This window comes from Peromyscus californicus, unplaced genomic scaffold (assembly GCF_007827085.1).
Source record: "Peromyscus californicus insignis strain IS unplaced genomic scaffold, ASM782708v3 Scaffold_5__1_contigs__length_169319896, whole genome shotgun sequence".
NCBI lineage: Eukaryota > Metazoa > Chordata > Mammalia > Rodentia > Cricetidae > Peromyscus > Peromyscus californicus.
In genome coordinates, this window is record NW_026294573.1 from 68353611 (window position 1) to 68371914 (window position 18304).

General features: G+C 41.9%; 1 protein-coding gene across 4 annotated transcripts in view; it reads left to right on the forward strand.

Annotated features, from left to right (window-relative positions):
- Window positions 1-18304, forward strand: part of Frem1 (FRAS1 related extracellular matrix 1) — a 150454-nt gene that overhangs the window by 71297 nt on the left and 60853 nt on the right. For all 4 annotated transcript variants that reach the window (XM_052717551.1, XM_052717550.1, XM_052717548.1 and 1 more), the window contains 6 exons: window positions 2345-2539; window positions 3722-3907; window positions 5340-5536; window positions 9106-9310; window positions 12273-12417; window positions 16314-16455. In XM_052717551.1, coding sequence (XP_052573511.1) covers window positions 2345-2539; window positions 3722-3907; window positions 5340-5536; window positions 9106-9310; window positions 12273-12417; window positions 16314-16455 — 1070 coding nt within the window. The remainder of the gene's footprint in view (window positions 1-2344; window positions 2540-3721; window positions 3908-5339; window positions 5537-9105; window positions 9311-12272; window positions 12418-16313; window positions 16456-18304) is intronic.

The window sequence follows — 18304 nt, forward strand, 5'->3', positions numbered from 1 at the left end:
TGGTGGGAACCAACAGCTCTCTAATTGGACTTAAGACCTGCTCAACAAGAGGGAAACCATGCCTGGTACTGGAGACCCAGCCCACTACTTATGACTAGTGAAGTCATGGATCATAGAGGAGAGCTTACAACCACAACTTCACTAAAACAGCACAACCCCTAACGACAATCTAAACATTTGTCCTATGGCCACAGCTAAGTGCACTCCTTGCTTCTCATTGAGGAGACTTCTCTTTGTAAGAGATGGAGGCAATTACAGAAAACTACAAGCAGTCAAAATGCCAAGTTGTAGAGTCCAGTCCTAACCAATACATCTACAACACAACTCTGGCACCTAAGGTTCAGGGATTATTGTGGAAGAGGGGGCTGGAAGATTATAGCAGCTGGAAATCAGTGAGTGTGCTGTGAAATGTTAGAGAAGCTATGCCTATGAGGTTTCATCCACATGCCTACCTAAACTTGACCTGAACAAGGACAATGCCAGTAGACATGCTAACTTGGAAAGGAGAAAGCTCATGAGGCCTGAACTCTAGACAAAGTACTACAGACAGCTAAGGAATGCTGAGTGGGAGAAATGTTCTTCCCCAGGGACGAGCACACCAATTGGTTATACAATATCAAATAGTCAGCTCTGAAAAAAATATACATACAAGTAATATTATACAGACTGAGCAGATTGTATGTATGTATTTAGGAACACACACACAATTAATGAGAAAAGTTATGAATTTGAAATAGAGCAAGGAAGGGTATATAGGAGGTTTTGGATCAAGGGAAGGGAAGGAGAAAATGATGTAATTGTATTATAATCATGCATTTATCACATCCCTTCATCCTCTTCCACAAAGGATCCTTCTCTCACCCTTCTCCCCAGTCCTGCCCCAGCACACTTCTCTGGCTGTAAAAGTCTATTTTTCTTTCCCTTCTCCTCTGGCTACTGTCCACATTCCATTTTTGCACAACAAAAACTGCTTTCCACATCTGGCTTGTTTCACTTTACATAGTGTTCTTCAGTTTTACCCATGTCATCTACCTATATCTATCTACCCATCTAAACCCATCAAGTCCCATTTGTGCTGTCCAAATACTCCCGGGTGTGGCACCTGCCCTGGACCCTCTTCGGTCATACTTTTAAAGAAAACTGACCCTTCCTCTCCCAGCAGCTATCAAACAAATGATTTCTATTGAACTGTCTAAACTTCAATTTGGATTTTCTGGTTTTTGAGCCTTTAATCATTTTCTTGTTCAAGTGATAGCGTCTCTGAATTTCTGAATTTTTCTTGGTTTTTTTTTTTTTTTTTTAAATCACACTAAGCTCAGTACTCTAGATTCAGTACTCTAGATTTGGCCAGTGTATTTCATGAGAAGAGATGATGTCACCGATCTTCTTGTTCTTTCTCTCCCCTTCTCCTCCCCTCCCTCTTCCCCTCCCTCCCCCCAGCTTTCCCTTCCCTTTTTTTCACAGCTCCCAGCATTGTTTTTCTTTTTGGCTATTTAAGAATTGCTGAGAGCCCACATTCCGGGCTTTTCTGTTGCCTGGAGAGCACAGATTGTCCTGTTGGCTGATGAGTGATTGGCTAGTATAGATTGTCCTGTTGGCTGATGAGTGATTGGCTAGTATAGATTGTCCTGTTGGCTGATGAGTGATTGGCTAGTGTGTAGTAGAAGAAACACAGAAAGAAATGACCAGATGCTGGGCAGTGGTGGCGCACCCCTTTCATCCCAGCACTTGGGAGGCAGAGCCAGGCGGATCTCTGTAAGTTTGAGGCTAGTCTGGTCTACAAAGCGAGTTCCAGGAAAGGTGTAAAGCTACACAGAAAAACCTTTCTCAAAAAACCAAAAAAAAAAAAAAAAAACCAAACCAAAAAAAAAGAAAGAAAGAAAGAAAGAAATGACCAGAACGTAGATTACCTTTCTATACACTTACCCAGCATCCTCTGTGTCTCATGACTGCTGTGGTTGGTGCTTGTTCATTTCCGGTGGTCAATGCACTTGGAGAGGTAATTATCAAGGGGTCAAGGGTACCTTCTGCCTCTCCCTGAGCTTGTTGCTAACATCCAAGGGTTGGGAGGGAAGGATGAAAGGATCCCTGGTCAAGCTCTGTGCCTGCCCCTTGCTCATTTGGGAACTGCCTGTTTTACTCTTCCATGTGGTGGTCTGTGGCTGGCAGGGATTTCACAAGAGGCAACAGATGGACAAATATGTTTGTATTATTTTCCTGACTATATTTAATTTTATAGTGATAAAATTGAGTTTCATATTTTATCCCCATAATTCCTTTCCCTTCCACTCAATGTAGGCAGAAAAGGTGTGAGTGGAGTTGATCTTGCTGTTCTGTTTTCCAGGTGGTGAGGTTGGCCCAGCGCCTTGTTTTGACACCGTTATATTGGTGATTTCTGATGATGAAGCCGGCCCTTCGGTGAATGGCTGTTGCTACAATGGACCTGATCCATCTGTTCCTCTTCATGAGTCCTTTCCCATGTATGAGCTCAACATCACAGTGCATCCAGTCGACAACCAGCCACCTTCAATTATAATAGGTGACCATGTTGTTCCTATGAGTATAATTGTCTTAGTGTCGTACCCAAGGTTCAGTGAAATAATTCTCTTAGATTAGAACACCACCAAATGCAGTTGTCACCCAGGAATCATCTCAACAGAAATATATAATAAATCCAAAATCTGTAATAAAAACAATCACAGGGCAAAAGAATTTACTTGCTTAAAAATTTATGTATTTCCATACATAGAGAGAATACAACAGCATTTGTATCTTTGTGTTACATGTTACAACAAGGATGTTGAGATCCTCAAATATACTGGTTTATTTCACATGGGAAAATAGCACTGCCAGCTGGAGAGAGAATAATTTATTTTATCCATAATAATTTCTATTAGAACAGAATGCGTTTACCACAGAGACCATTTATATACATTTAACCTTACGTGTTTTCCAGAAAGTCATCTCTTCGTAGGCATTATGTATATGTCCTGTCTCACAGAAAAAATAAGCATATGTATGAGCGCGCTTGTAATTTGCTAACTATCTCCCAAGCAATGTTCTGGAAAGGAAGCATTATCCCAGCAGAATAATTAAGCACCAAGGCATGAAAAAATGTTCGTTATGAGCAATTCATAATCGCTCTCCGGCAATTAGCACTCTGACAAACAGTGGTAACGACTGATCTTGAGGAGTACATAAACTCCATTTAGTGGCTTATCATTAAAACAGTTTGGCAATTCTTATTTTCATTTGTCACTTCTATCGAGACACAAGGGAAATCAGAGTTCCTTGAGAATGACTGGAGGGCTGTAGCAGAGCATTCAGCATTGCTACCGCCGCCTTTCCATTATCATCTGGCTGGCTTGTATAAGAAAGAAGTATACAATTCCATAAGTCAAATTAAATCCCACTCGTTACCCCTGAATTTTTTACTGCAAAGAGAATTTATGCCCAAGAAAATGAGCGTCTCCCATAGAAGCGTGTTTGCCCGTGGGAAGCTGCTCTAGCTGGGACTGCAATCACTGCCTTTAGTTCTCATTCTTCTGATGGAGGAGTTCAGGCTGACAGAAGTGTGTGTTTTTACAATTTATTACATGTTCATTTACTTGTTTTGTGAGTGCGTGTTCTGGGGATTGAACTCAGGTCATCAGGCCCGGCAGCAGGTGCCTTTACCCACTGAGCCATCTCACTGGCTGTCACTATTGTTCTTGGTACGCAGGTAGGACGTTCGTGGTGGATGAAGGCTTCTCGGCAGCCCTTACCACTCATCATTTGACTGCCACTGACCCAGACACCGCCCCAGATGACTTAGAATTTGTTTTGGTTTCTCCTCCCCAGTTCGGCTATCTTGAAAACACACTCCCTTCTGCAGGTTTTGAGAAAAGTAACATGGGCATCAGCATAGGTAAGTCCTTGTCACCTGACCCGCAATGTCTTGCTAGGGTTCATGGATGTGACTAGCTGGGCCAAGCTTAGGAAATGGGCAAGGATTCAAATACATTCAAGACACCATATGCATTCAAGAGATTATTATTATAATTCTAGCTGATGCGTTGAATCTTAATTGTTTTTCATTTTAACTTTCACCTTAGCTTTTCTTCTGCATCAGCATTAACAACTGAACTAAGTGGAAACTTCACTTATGAAAAGTATATGAATAAACACTGAAGTACTTCCTTTTTCCAAGGTCCTCCTGGCAACACAGTCCTGTGATAGAATGAATCTGGCGGGAACCACAGGGTCTTATTCTCACAGTCTTTTGGCATTTTTAATAGATATTCCTGGAAAATACTAAGAAATATGCTATGAATGGTACTGAAAGAGAAAACCTGAAATGTTCAAGGAGATCACATCAATCTTTTGTTGTTGGTTTTTGTTTTTATGTTTTCTGAGACAGGGTGTCTCTGAGTAGTGTTTACCACAGAGACCATTTATACACATTTAACCTTACTCGTTTTCCAGAAAATCATCTCTAAAATAGGCATTATGTATATGTTCTGTCTCACAGAAAAAATAAGCATATTTATGAATGCTCTTGGAATTTGCTGTCTTAGAAACCATTTTGTAGACCAGTCTAGCCTTGAACTTGGAGATCCTCCTGCCTCTGCCTCCCAAGAGCTGGGATTAAAGGCGTGTGTTTTCACTGCCCAGTTTAATTTGGAAAGCAAATGTTTCTCAGCAACCAGAATAGCCCTTAATAAAAGAAAACAAACAAAAAGCAAAACTGAAATCTTCTGATGATAATACTTTTTAAGTAAGTTATTTTCAAGCTCCTTTAAAGACATTTCTATTTTTAAATGTGAGCGAGATGAGGTTCAAGATTAATCAAATTAAAGGTCATGCAGCTTTTCTTTTGATTTAATTCACACCCTACGGCAATTTTCCTCTTCTGATTTAAGGCTAGCTGAACATCAAGTCAACTAATTCTCCTCAGTGCAGTGAGTTTCTTGGTGTCTGTTACATAGACATGGATCTCCACTCATTTTGCCTTTGTGTCAAGGAAGCGGCACCTTCTCAACCCAGTATGAGAAGAGCCGAATGTCAGGACAGTTTAGCCAAGGGCAGTCCTCTGTGGCTTTCAATTCAGGTGTCTGGAGAGTGACCATGAAGTCCCCTGCATCCTGATCAGTGGTCATCACAATTTTGTCCTTCAGGCAGATTTGCATCCTTCTTTCAGATCTGTGGTACCTACCTGCCTTTCTGTTGATGGCTGGTGGGCATCACACCAGTCCCCACTATGATTGCCTATCTGCTTTCCAGGGAAGCAGCTGTTGAAGACTGAAGATTCCTGAGTAGTGCTGTTTATCATTTCCCTGTTCTGTCTTGGTGTGTGCTAGCTTCGTTCCAGTGGAGAGACATGAAGGCTTTGCACATTAACTACGTGCAGTCCAGGCACCTGAGGGTGGAACCAACTGCCGACCAGTTCACGGTGTATGCCACAGATGGGAAGCGACGCTCCTTAGAGACGACATTTCATGTTATCATCAACCCCACAAATGATGAAGCTCCTGACTTTGTGGTACAGAATATCACTGTAAGAAGCATACCAGAATGTTCCTTTTTTTCTTATCTCTTTCTGATTTTTGCTTTTGCTTAAACAACCGCTGTATGTTGGTCCAGGTGCACCTAATACGTTAATCTGGTGAAGAGTGAGGAAAGCAGAATCTTATGCCATATAACTAGTCACTGTGAACTATTAACCTAGTAATAATGGTGATGGTAAAGGTGTGTGTGTGTGTGTGTGTGTGTGTGTGTGTGTGTGTGTGTAATAGAGTACCTACTGGGCTTTAGGTTTCAAGTCCTTTCTGTGTATCCATAGTTAATCCTCACAATAGGCTTTTAGGGTGATGGTGTTTTTAATTGCCATTTCATTACTGAAGAAATGAGGCATAAACAGGTTAACTAAGTAACCCAAGAGATTTATGGACATGCCAGAATTATGTCTGTATACTATAATTTTTCTGTATGTTTTTACTTACAAATGAGAGAATCATACCCACTACTCTATACTTTACTTTCTAAAGCAAAACTTAAGTATATATGTGAAATCTTTTCTTATCAATATGTAGTTCCTTTTAAATATCCTGCATGTCTATGTATGATTATTTAATTCATACACATGTACTAGCAAGTTGAATGAACACACACAGGCTTTGGCCTCAAAGGAACTTGTGTATTGCTTTGAATAATTTCTGCATCTTGGGCAGGTTATTTCTCTTCAAGCTTCTGTTTCCCCATCTTCAAAAATACATATGTAATTTCCTTCAAGAGGTTGTTATGATGATCGAGTTGGCCAAGCATAGTAGGTCCTTAGTGAACAAGTGTTTTCAGTACTATTTAATGTGTCATCTTTTTTCTAATGTTGACCAAAGCCATTATTTCTCCTCATTCTTTTTGCTAAAAATAATCACATTCTAAATGTGAAAGTCTTTATTTGATTTTAATTTTCTACTGAATCTTAACAGCACATGAGCGTCACCTCAGCATGAGATTTAAGAGCCAACTCCTGCCTGCCCTCTTCTTTTGGCTCAAGGTTTACTCTGGAGAGCCCTTCAGTGATTATGTGAAGAAAAAAAAAAACCAATAAATGATCACTTCTGCACCTATTTCTACTGTCTTTATCTGCCTGGAGCAAGAGCTTCTGGAATAATTAGGCCTCTGGGAAATTGTCCCTTATTCCTTTGTGGAAGTAATCATGTCTTTCACCCATGCTTCCTCATACATGCAAATCAGACACAGACCCTTGAGCATTGGCAGAGACAACTTTTAAGCTTCAAGAATTTTTTTCTTCTTCATATAACACATTTGACTTCCTGTTGGAAAATGTCCTTATTGTACAGATAGTTGGGCTTCCATCAAAATATTTTAGTTTATTATAACCCTTTGCAAACCTGTTTAGTGGTAAATATCTGCTTTTTATGTATATTCATTTAGACTATTTATTCTCATAATGTCAAGAAACAATTCAATTTCCAAAAAAAGAATTCTGTAGTTTTTTGGGTTTTGTTTTAGAAAATTCCCTGGTAATCTTGTGAATGAATTTACCATTTTTGTAAATGATATACATTATCACACAGTCAAGGGGAAAAGGCTTCATAGTTAAACTCTATAAAGATGGAGAATTACAGCATGTTTTTAAACTGCTTTACTCAAGTTCTTCAGGGTGGGGAAAGTGAGACACTGGCCAAACTGAATCAATAGGTTTCTCATTAGGAATTAATCCAAGATGTTTTTTTGGTTTTTAATGAAAAAAAAAGGTCAGATAAGAGCAGCATTGTTTTTGTCCAAATACCACAGTGTACCTGTAGGAACAGCCCCTCCAGGGCCAGTGCGGGGAGCTGGAAAGAAAGCACAGGCTCTCACGAAGTGATCCCCTCGGCTGTGAAGATAGCCTGCTGGCCTCCACTCTTTCATAGTTCATGTTTCTTGGTGTTCAGCAGCTCTTGGTACTCCTTCCCTGACTACACTATTGGTAGACAGGCCTTCCCAGTCCTCCTGCCTTTGATTCTTGAGAATACCTGTACTACCTCCATAATGTAGCAAGTGGCCTTGCAGATCCCCAGGAAGCAGGTGTAGAATTTGTGTGCTTTTATTACTTAAATCTTGCTGTCTTTCAGAACAGAAAACAAAAATTTCCTTGTCTTATCTTCTCTCTGAGAAAGGAAAAGAAAAAAAGGCAAAATGGCTGAGTTCTATATAACTAAAGTTTTCTTGAGGCAATAAGCACTTCACTGTGGGGTGTGTGTGTGTGTGTGTGTGTGTGTGTGTGTGTGTGTGTGTGTGTGTAGGAGAAGGAGGATGTCTGGCGTCCTGCTCTATCACTCTCTGCCTTATTCCCTTGAGACAAGGTGACAAGGTCTCCCACTGAACCTGGAGCTAGGCTAGCAGCCAGCAAGACCCAGAGAGCTTGCTTTCTCAGCCCTCCCTAGCACTGAGGCTGTTGGACTCTCACAGCCACACCCAGCTTTTTATTGGGAGTTGAACTCAGCTCCTTGAAGTTTCACAGTAAGAACTTGTACCTGCTGAGCCACCTCCCCAGCACTTGAAATAAAAATATCTACTATGATAATAAAAATGTAAAACACCAAATATTGGACAATAAAAATGGACATGAGGTTGGGAAGGAGATGGGGACACTAAGAGGAGTAGGAGGGGTAGTGATGGATGAATATGATCAAAATGCATTGTATAAATGTATGAAATTAAAAAAATAAAAAAATTTAAAAAAGAACCACCAAATTTGCTCTGGTGTATGCAGTAGATATTTGCTACTTCCAAAGCAGACAGAAACCTAAAAGTTGTAGAAACAAGGGCTTGTGAGTTATATATCCAATTAGTGTCTGAAGTAAAGACTCCAGATTAAGCTGGGCAGTGGTGGTCCACACCTTTAATCCCAGCACTCGGGAGGCAGAGGTAGGCAGAACTCTGTGAGTTCGAGGCCAGCCTGGTCTACAAAGCGAGTTCCAGGAAAGGCGCAAAGCTACACAGAGAAACCCTGTCTCAAAAAAACCAAAAAAAAAAAAAAAAAAAAAAAAAAAAAAAAAAAAGACTCCAGATTCACTTTTACACTGACCTTTCCTGACTTCCAGAGAGTAAGCATACTTTTGCTTGCTTCCCCCAGCACCAACCTTTGAATCATTAGCAGCATAAATCGTCTTAATTTACAACAGTTTTTTGATTGTTTGTGCACAAATATAGATGTGAATGATGAGGGGGCATGCATACCATAGCCCAATGTTTAGACTGGAGAGCAGCTTTGTGGACTTATTCCTCTCCACTCTCATGTGAGTTTCAGGAAGTGAACTCCTGTCACCAAGACCTTCACAGAGATGTTTCTGTCATGCACCCTATGTTGTGCATGGAACTAACGAGGACTTCGAATGTTTTGAAAAGATCTGAGGAAGATGAATAGGTTTCTTTTTACATTCCTGTTAACTCAAAATTTCTTTTTCTAGAACCTAGTATCTGAAAATGTCATGGAAAATTTGAAATAGGACATCTTCATATAAGTGGGGTGGATTTTTTTTCCAGCAGCTTTTCAAAAGACATAGGGAAAAAGGTTCTATTTCATACTGCTATCTCTGCTGGCTTGCTCCTGCTCAGGTGTGTGAGGGTCAGATGATAGAGCTGGATTCTTCCATCATCACTGCTGCTGACAGGGATGTTCCCAAGGACCCCTTGCTCTTCAGCATCACTCACAAGCCCCAGCATGGCCTCCTCATCAACGTGGCGATCAGCAAAGAGTCTCCGCAGATCAAGCAGCTGAAACATGAAATTTACAACTTCTCCATGGACCTTCTCAAGACTGGTAGGTTATATTCCACTTCTATGCACCTGCTGTTGATGATGTAATGACTTAGCCCACCCATGTGTAGACTCTAAAGTTGTAATAGTAGAAACAGAAATTAGATCGGTGGATATCAGAGGCTGGCGGGAGAGGGAGGAAATGAGCTATTGATCTAAAGGTACAAAATTTCAGTGTAACAAGACAAAGTTTCAGCCATCTGTGCACTGTGGTGACTGGAGTTAGTAATACGTAGCGTAGCTGGACATTAGTAAGAGTACACACATGCGCACAATAACAAGGTGAGGTAAAGCACATCAGTGTGATGTAAGCATGCCACAAGTTGAACATATATCAAAATGTCATGTGTGTTTCATGCTTACAAACTTTTGTTATTAAAACTGTTATGAAAACCGTTTCACTCCACTAAGGTAATAACAAACCATAGAAATGGGGGAAAGAAAGAATATTGCTTTACTTGTTAATCTTTTCAGACTGAGTTATGGGTTCTTGATGAAAGAGGGGCGTACAGCCTCAGCCAGACATTGTAGACAGTTGAAGATGTAGTGTGATGTTTTCTTTGACTTTTAGAATACCATTAACAATTATGTTTGTGATTATCGGTACTTTAACACAGAATTTTAATCATAATTTAAAATTTCCTTTTCAAACGATTAAGATCATGGGGCTAAATTTCAAGAGGCTTGTCTGCCAAAATTTCCACAGTTGAAACAAATATAGATCCACATATAATAACTACTCATTAGTCTCTGTGGAGATAATGTGTTCTTTAGGGAAATGACACACTGGAGCAGCCTGAATTGTTTTTTAATTACTTTTTAAACGACCTTATCCCATTTTCCATGTATAAAAATACTTTCAAAAATTTGAGCAAGTATGCAGTTCTAGAATTAGTGCCTAATCCCATAGTCCTTCCTTCACTATGTATTTCATTTCCCCAACCTGGAAGATCTTCCCTCACCTTGGGTTGGCCAAAATGGCACCTTCAGAATGCAGCTCTCTCCTCTCACAGGAAGCCTACCTGTTCTCCAGACTCGTCCTAGTGCTTTTTGGTTTTTTTCTCCTACTATCTTTCAAATATTTATTTCTCTAGTTAGAATGTAGTCTCTTTCTCCCAAAGATTATTCTGTAGTAGTTGCAGATGTCATCTCATGTTTGAATCTGAAAAACCAATTCATAGTCTCAGTTTTTGTGAATTGTAAAGAAATAAATCCTGGAACTTCAAGGCTGATAGGACCAAATCAGTCCCCATGTGCTGCAAATAATATTGTCACAAACATAAAGTAAAGGAATAATAGCTTGAAATCTACTCTCAGACAATGCTGTGGGATGGTCTGTATGTCAAATGTGTTGCTGATTGGTCAATAAATAAATCACTGATTGGCCAGTAGCCAGGCAGGAAGTATAGGCGGGACTAACAGAGAGGAGAACTGAGAGAACAGGAAGGCGGAAGAAAGTCACTGCCAGCCGCCTCCATGACAAGCAGCATGTGAAGACACTGGTAAGCCACGAGCCACGTGGCAAGGTATAGATTTATGGAAATGGATTAATTTAAGCTGTAAGAACAGTTAGCAAGAAGCCTGCCATGGCCATACAGTTTGTAAGCAATATAAGTCTCTGTGTTTACTTGGTTGGGTCTGAGTGGCTGTGGGACTGGCAGGTGAGAGAGATTTGTCCTGACTGTGGGCCAGGCAGGAAAACTCTAGCTACAAGACAAGTCTGATTTCTGTTGCTCATTCATTCATTTCTGTTTTCTGAGCTGGGTTAGATGATGCGTACCTGTAATTCCAACACCTAAAGAGCCTGAGGCAGGGGGAGCTCAAGGCTTTCAAGGCCACCCTTGGCTACATAAGGAGAGTTTATCTAAAGGGGAAAAAAGACAGTTTAAATTTTTTTCCATTTATTTATTTACTTTGTGCATTTGGGGGGAATTGTGGGGTTTCTGTATGCCATGCTGACATGTGGTGGTCGGAGACAACTTGTGGGACTCGGTTTACTCTTTCCACCACGTGGATGCTGGGGTTCAAACTCCGCTGTGAAGCTGAGAACCTTTACTGAGCCATTTGAAGGCCCAGGAGAGTTTTTTGAAAAATGATAGTATTGGTTAGTGTTATCAGATTAAATAAGTGTCATGTACGCACTGGGTAAGTTTAAATAGCATAGTCAATTCAAACAAAAAAAATAAAAATTGTTCACATGAATACATATTTTGATAACATTTTCAAAAGTGAGATTTTACTTACATTTTATTTTTGGTTCATTTATGGCTATATTAAAAATAAAACCAAACAATTTGAATATATTCTCACAAACACCCCACCCCTAAACATACAGAATTTACCAAACCCTTGCCATATTAGGTAACTCATAATCACTTTATTTACATTCTAAATACTACCTGGAATACTTTGGCAGTGACAGTGTTTTGCTGTATGGAAGAACTATGCTGCAATGTTTCATAGGTGTGTCCTATTTTAAACATTGCTCATTTCTTGGCATTAATGGTCATATGTCAGCAAACATTTTGCATGCATCTCTTAGTATTTCTAGAACTTTACAGTATGTTTTGAAAGTGATAAATTGAAGTTTTCAATTAAATATCCAAAGGACCACTGGGTAGGGCTAAAAGAAGCATGGCTAAAGGCAGTTTTTATAGTGAAGTTTTGAACTACTTAGGATTCTCTTTGGTGACTGGATAGATCACAATTTAATGTTCCACACGTAATTCTTTTTCTCAGATTTGTTTAAATATTCCAACACCTTTGTTCTTCTGTGGCTTCTGGGGTTTCCTTATTTTAAAAAAGGGGGTGTAATGGGTTCTGGATGACTTCACAAAACAGAGTTGGTGTCACTGTAAAGCACTGACGAGTAAGCTGTGTGAACACCAAAGCCTGATGTTAAAGAGGAGTATCCGCGACATTCGCATGGCTCAACCGGAAGGAGCACTCTCCTTTTTCTCTTCCAGGAATGAAGCTGGCCTACGTCCATGACGACTCGGAGAGCCTTGCTGATAACTTTGTGATCCAGTTGTCCGATGGGAAACATAAACTACTTAAAACCGTTTCAGTAAATATCACCCCAGTGAATGATGAGAAACCAACGCTGAGCAAGTAAGCTGCCTGAAGGGAATCACTTCAGATTTCCACAGAGAGCCGGGTAGTGGTGGCACACGCCTTTAATCCCAGCACTCGGGTGGCAGAGGCAGGCGGATCTCTGTGAGTTCAAGGCCAGCCTGATCTGCAAAGTGAGTTCCAGGAAAGGTGCAAAACTACACAGAGAAACCCTGTCTCGAAAAACCAAATAATAATAATAATAATAATAATAAAGGATTTCCACAGAGTTCCGTGGCACTAGGTACACAGGGAGCAGCAAGGCCTCCATTGTGCCCATCTTCCACAACTGCCCTACTACTCAGGCATCAAGAATTTCCAGTGCAAATGCTAGGAAACGTGACCTAAACAGTTAGTCCTTAAATGATTTGAGCTTCTAAAAGTTCAAGTTAATTGTAAAAATAAAAATAGCTGAACATATAGTACTCAAATGCATGTGTGCATGCATGCATGCTCGCACACACATGTACACACACACACACATCAAGTGCAGTCCATAACTCAACTGAAGGGTGACCATGTTAACTGCCAACAGTCCTCTTAATAGATTTCATCAAATTTTAGACTAAGAGTGATCAAGGAAAATGCTCAGTCCAATTTGGTTCATCGTCTTGGTACTTCTCTATCAACCTGTACTACATCCCTTGTGGATCAACACCCCACTATCTCATATCAAAATGCCGCTGCTTAGAATTCTACTGCTCTGAGCTGTAAAACTTGTTGGCAACTCCCTTGCATAGGGTTGCGTTTCTATAGTGCCAGCAATTTCCTCTGCCGTTGTCAAGTGTCACAGTTCACAGCCTGCAGAGATCTTCAAGAGGCCCAGCAGGCCTTTAGGGCTAGCTGTAGACTGTGAATGGCTCTTGAGGTCTCTGCTGAGACCCCCATTATTTAATGGTGTAGCCATTAAGCACTAAGCAGACTATGTGAGTTTCATTAGGCTAGGAACACCTTCCTGGAAACCTTTAAACCCCCAAAGTCTCCTGGACTATGTAGGGAAAAGAGAGTAGACAAGTCCTTGTCTCACCCTCTCGGGTCTTCACCAGTCCTTCTGCGTGCCAAACACTCCGTAGAAAGTGTTATGGAAAATGGTGATGATAGTGTTTTGGAAGGCTGCTTCTCAGACACCAGTTCAACTAAGAATATACAGGAAATGTCTGTTTCCTTATTTCAGCGCTAGAACTGGCAATTCAGATTGGTTTTCAGTCCTGGAATTGACAATTCAGATTGGTTTGGCATTCATGTATAAATGTGAAAGATGCTGTAATCCTAGAACCCAGGAGGAAGCAGGATGAATTCAAGGCTAGCCTGGGTGACACAGTGAGTTTGAATCTAGCCTTGACTCTATGAGAAGTCCCGTGACCATGGGGATGGGAGGATATTATATTGTTACAAACCTCTTAATCATCATCACTCGAAGAAGGGAGCAAGATGAAAGCTGTTATTAAGTACTTATTAGGTGGCAGACACTTTACTAAATCCTTCATATACTTGATTTTATTAATTCCTCAGCCACCCACTGACCAAGACCGGAGAAGTAAAGGAGTCTGCCCATTGCAAAGCCACAGCCTCACTGCTAAACCCCAGTGACAGCGACAGCTGCAAAATCCCCAAATCTCAACCCTGCTTCAGAATCCCTCCTTTGTAAAAAAAACAAAATATCGTAATTATTGAACACATTCGTGGGTCACAGTGCAACATTTCATTTCACGTTCATGAAGTGCATTGATCGGATCTGGTTGGCTGGCCTGTCGGTCACGTCAGACATTGATCACTTAACCTTCCCTTTCTCTTCCTCTTTCCTTTTCTCCCCAGGAGGGGGAAGCAGAGGTTCCCCTTTTTTCTTCCATCTGTGTTCTTTGGTAGAACTCTTACTTCCTCCCAGAACATTCTCATTCTCTGTCTCCTCCTGTATTTCATCTTCACCTTTTCCTCTGTAGCCCAGTGGTTAAGAAATCTTGAATCTGGGTGACTCAAACAGCCACTTAGCAGAGGTGTGACCGTCAACATGCCACTTCACTTCTCTCCGGCTCTCCCTTACCCTCTCAGTGGACCGGGATGCTGACGAACATCTTTTCATAGGATTGTTACAAGGATGATGTGTAAAAGTGCTTGAAAGGCTGGACACAGTCATCATTACAAGCAGTTGTCACTATTCCAGGAACACAAAGACAATCTGATGCCCGCCCTGTTCATTTCTGCTGAGTAGTTTGGTCTTTGCCAACACTTGCCCCCATTTCCTTGATGGTTCCTTCAGATGCTGTGGTAGGTGCTACTGTCCCCCGAGTCCCAACTCAGGTCAGTGTTCCACTTCAGAGGCTCACAGTCTATGACTCCCTTTCCTCATTAGGAAGCTGCATCAACTCACGCAGATCCATGGGATCAGACGGTCAGTAACTATGGGAGCAGAGAGTTGATAACCATGGGAAATACTAGATAAGACAAATGTCCCACCTTTCTGTCCTCCAGAAGTTTAATCCGGGTCATGCTCTGTATAGTTCCTCAGAAAATTCTCTGTATAGTTCCTCAGAAAATTCTGGCTGGGCACTGTGGTGTGCATCTGCCACTTGGGAGGCTGAGGCAAGAGGATGTCTTGAATCTAATGGTTAGAGACATCCTGAACAGCTTAGTTGGGTCCTCTTTCTTCAAAAAACAAAAGTTAAACTTAAAAGAGTCTATTAGGATTGAGTCTAAACTGCCGTCAGCAGTAACAACACCCCTTGGCACCTTTTCCCTTTCCGTTCTCACTAGCTCCCATCTTTCTGCTTCCAGAATCCTTTCTAGATAAATTATCTCTAATACAGTCCTTTCCCCAGACTGTGATACCTGTCACTCCTGACATGGAATGCTGACACCCTTTTCCTGCCACCCTCATCTTCTTTGTGGTGACACGCGGCTCTTTCATCTTTAAAAAAAAGCACTGCTAATCTCCACAAGCACCAGTCAGCAGACTCATCAGTCTTCTAGGATCCTGCGGTTCACACTCTCCATTGGAGGGGTGGTTGAAGTCTCCCGCTCTGATCCAGGAAGTTGCCAGTCCTGGGCTAGCAGGGATCCCTCTTTGAATAAGAGCCGCTGGAATGAAGTGTCGGACGTTGCCTTCTCTGCAGAAGACCTGGTGGCTGCTGACATCACTCGGTGAGACTTGCTGTCCTTGGTCCCAAGACCAAGGACTTCAAGCACTCCCTTGTGTCCCAGAACCAAAGCTGTGGAGGCAGCCAATAGTCACACGTGATCTCACTATGACCACAGTGGAGAGCTAGGACACTGGTGGCTAGAAATCCCTTCCTCGCTTGGGTGCCGCTCTTCATGGAAGCTGCAGCCATCCGCCACTCCATCTGCTTGTGCTTCCAGTTTGCTGTCCAGATGCCAGGAGCCAGCCTGGCAGTTCCACTTCTTCAGGAAGAAGAACCTGTAAAGATCACACTTCAGGGCCTTTCCAGGAGGAGGAAGGGGACATTAGAGGACCACAGATAACCAAAGAGTATCAGCGTTAGGAGGGTGTTCAGGAAGAGCTTTGGACACTGTATGAGTCGCTTTCAGTAGGGTTCTGTCTGTCTAGTTAGAACTATAGTACCTGACCTACCTTCTTCATGGAGACATTGCAAGCATTATATCAAAGGCTGGAAGCGAAATCATTATATAAACTACATATAACTTGGAAAATTGTAAAGTTCTACTCCTGTAAGCATCTCTCACCTAGCACCCTAGTCATGGCTGCTGGTTCACACCCCCTTTGCAGACTTTGGTATATGACTCACAGTTTCCAATGCTTTGGATGTTAGTTATTATTTCTTAATTCTTGAAGGTGGGACCTGTGAAAACCAATATAAGTGTTCCCTGCTGAACTTGTGCCTTCCATTTTCATATCAACACAGGCATTTTCCTTTCTACAGGAAGGCTGAAATCTCAATGACCGCAGGTGACACTCGTGTTCTGTCTAGTGCTGTTCTTTCAGCCATAGATAAAGACTCACCCAGGGAGACGATCCACTATTTATTTGAAAGACTTCCCCAAAATGGGCAACTTCAGCTTAAGGTAAGTGGCCTTTGAACACAATTATTTAATTACTTATTATTATCATTTTTAGTGCTTTTGCGTTTTTGAAATATTTATTATGTAGTATTCCTTCTGCATGTACTCCTGAAGGCCAGAAGAGGGCACCAGATCTCATTATAGATGGTTCTGAGCCACCATGTGGTTGCTGGGAATTGAATGCAAAGCCTCTGAAGAGCAGCCAGTGCTCTTAACTTCAAAACTTCTGAAGAGTAACCAGTGCTCTTAACCTCTGAGACACCTTGCTAACCCCTACTTCATTATTTTTTAGATGTATGTGTGCCATTCAGTGAATTTGTAAGCATCACATGTGTACAGGTGCCCATGGAGGTCAGGTTCTCTGGAGCTGGATTTATAGATGGTTGTGAGCTGTCTGATGTGGGTGCTGAGAACCAAACCCTGATCCTCTGCAAGAGTAGAATGGGCTTTTAACCACTGAGCCATCTGTCTAGCCTTAGACTGGCCCTTTAGGTGTAAATTTTATCAACACATATATTCATACAACTGAATTTATTCTCGAATAGGCATATTTTTCACTCAAAAGTAAAACATTTCCTTTGCCAGGATGAACTCATACCCTTCTGAATTTTCTTTACCAACTTGTAATAAACTCAACCAGTACTCAGGCACTTCATTGCTTCCTTCTCCTGAGAATTGTCCCTAGATTTGAAAGGAAGGGCTTGCCTGGGTGGAACAAGCTGGCTTCTAAGGAGAATCCAGCATATTCTGAGGCGCCTACCTCCCCACCAGACTTTTTTCATGTTGATCCACGTAACTTAGCTTTTTTCTTTTTTTAGCATTCCTCTTCAATCAGAAACCTTTTGAATCTGTCACCGCCCCTCCTCGTTTTCCTCCTTCCAACACTCCTTCCCTCCTTTTTAATGTGCTTTCCGCGCCCCCCCCCCCCCCATACCGCTCTCTCTGCATCTCTCATTTTCTCTGCCATGCCATTCACAGGAACGTGGCCATATTTAAAGTCTGTCTTTATTAGTGTCTTTATTTGGGAGCCTCTCTCCCTGGCCTCACGCGACTGTGTGAGAGGATTAAATCTCGAATCAAAATCTACACTAGGGAGTAAGTAGTTCATGTGCGGGTTCTCCCACCCCGCTCGCTGATGGCCGTCATATCTTACGAACTGCAGTATTGGAATCCGGCAAACTGCATGGCGGTCCGTCAACATGCCTGGGTCTGTATATATCCCCAGACTTTAATGGAAAGTGAGAAGCATGGAAACACGAAGGCACACAAAGGGTTAAGCCACTCCGGTTCTGGTGCTAACTCTTCCAGCAGTTTGCTCACGCCCTCTTGGTTCCTTTTAGTCCTGTAATAGCAAATTTGCAGTCCATTCAGATTGCAGGTATGGTGCTTAATGATTAGTCCAACATGAATCATAGATCAGCCACTTGAGAAGGTCAGCTGACTCATGGGTCAAAATGTGTATTTGAATGGTGGCGAGAGACCAGCAACAACCCCTAGCCAGCCTCGGCGTGATTGCCTGAGTGCCTGAGTCTTAATCTAAGGCAGGCTCAGTTTAGAATAGAAAAGCAGCAAGGATTCATTCTGTGGGGAACAGCTTGATTGTCACAGAGTGCGGGTACCATAGAGAGTCAGAGAGAAGAGCAATCACTGATTTAAATTGAGGTACAGCTGTGTCCTTATTTCATTTCAAAGCGTAATGAAGCAGAAACACAGTGAGAGCGCACACGTTTGGGTGGCTTGGGGCCTGAGTTGCTTCGGATATGAGAAGATCCAGATGGGTCCAGGGTCCCAGCAGGCTGCACACCATTTTCTCACACCTCCCCCGGGCTCACTGAGGCTGGCTGACTGAGGC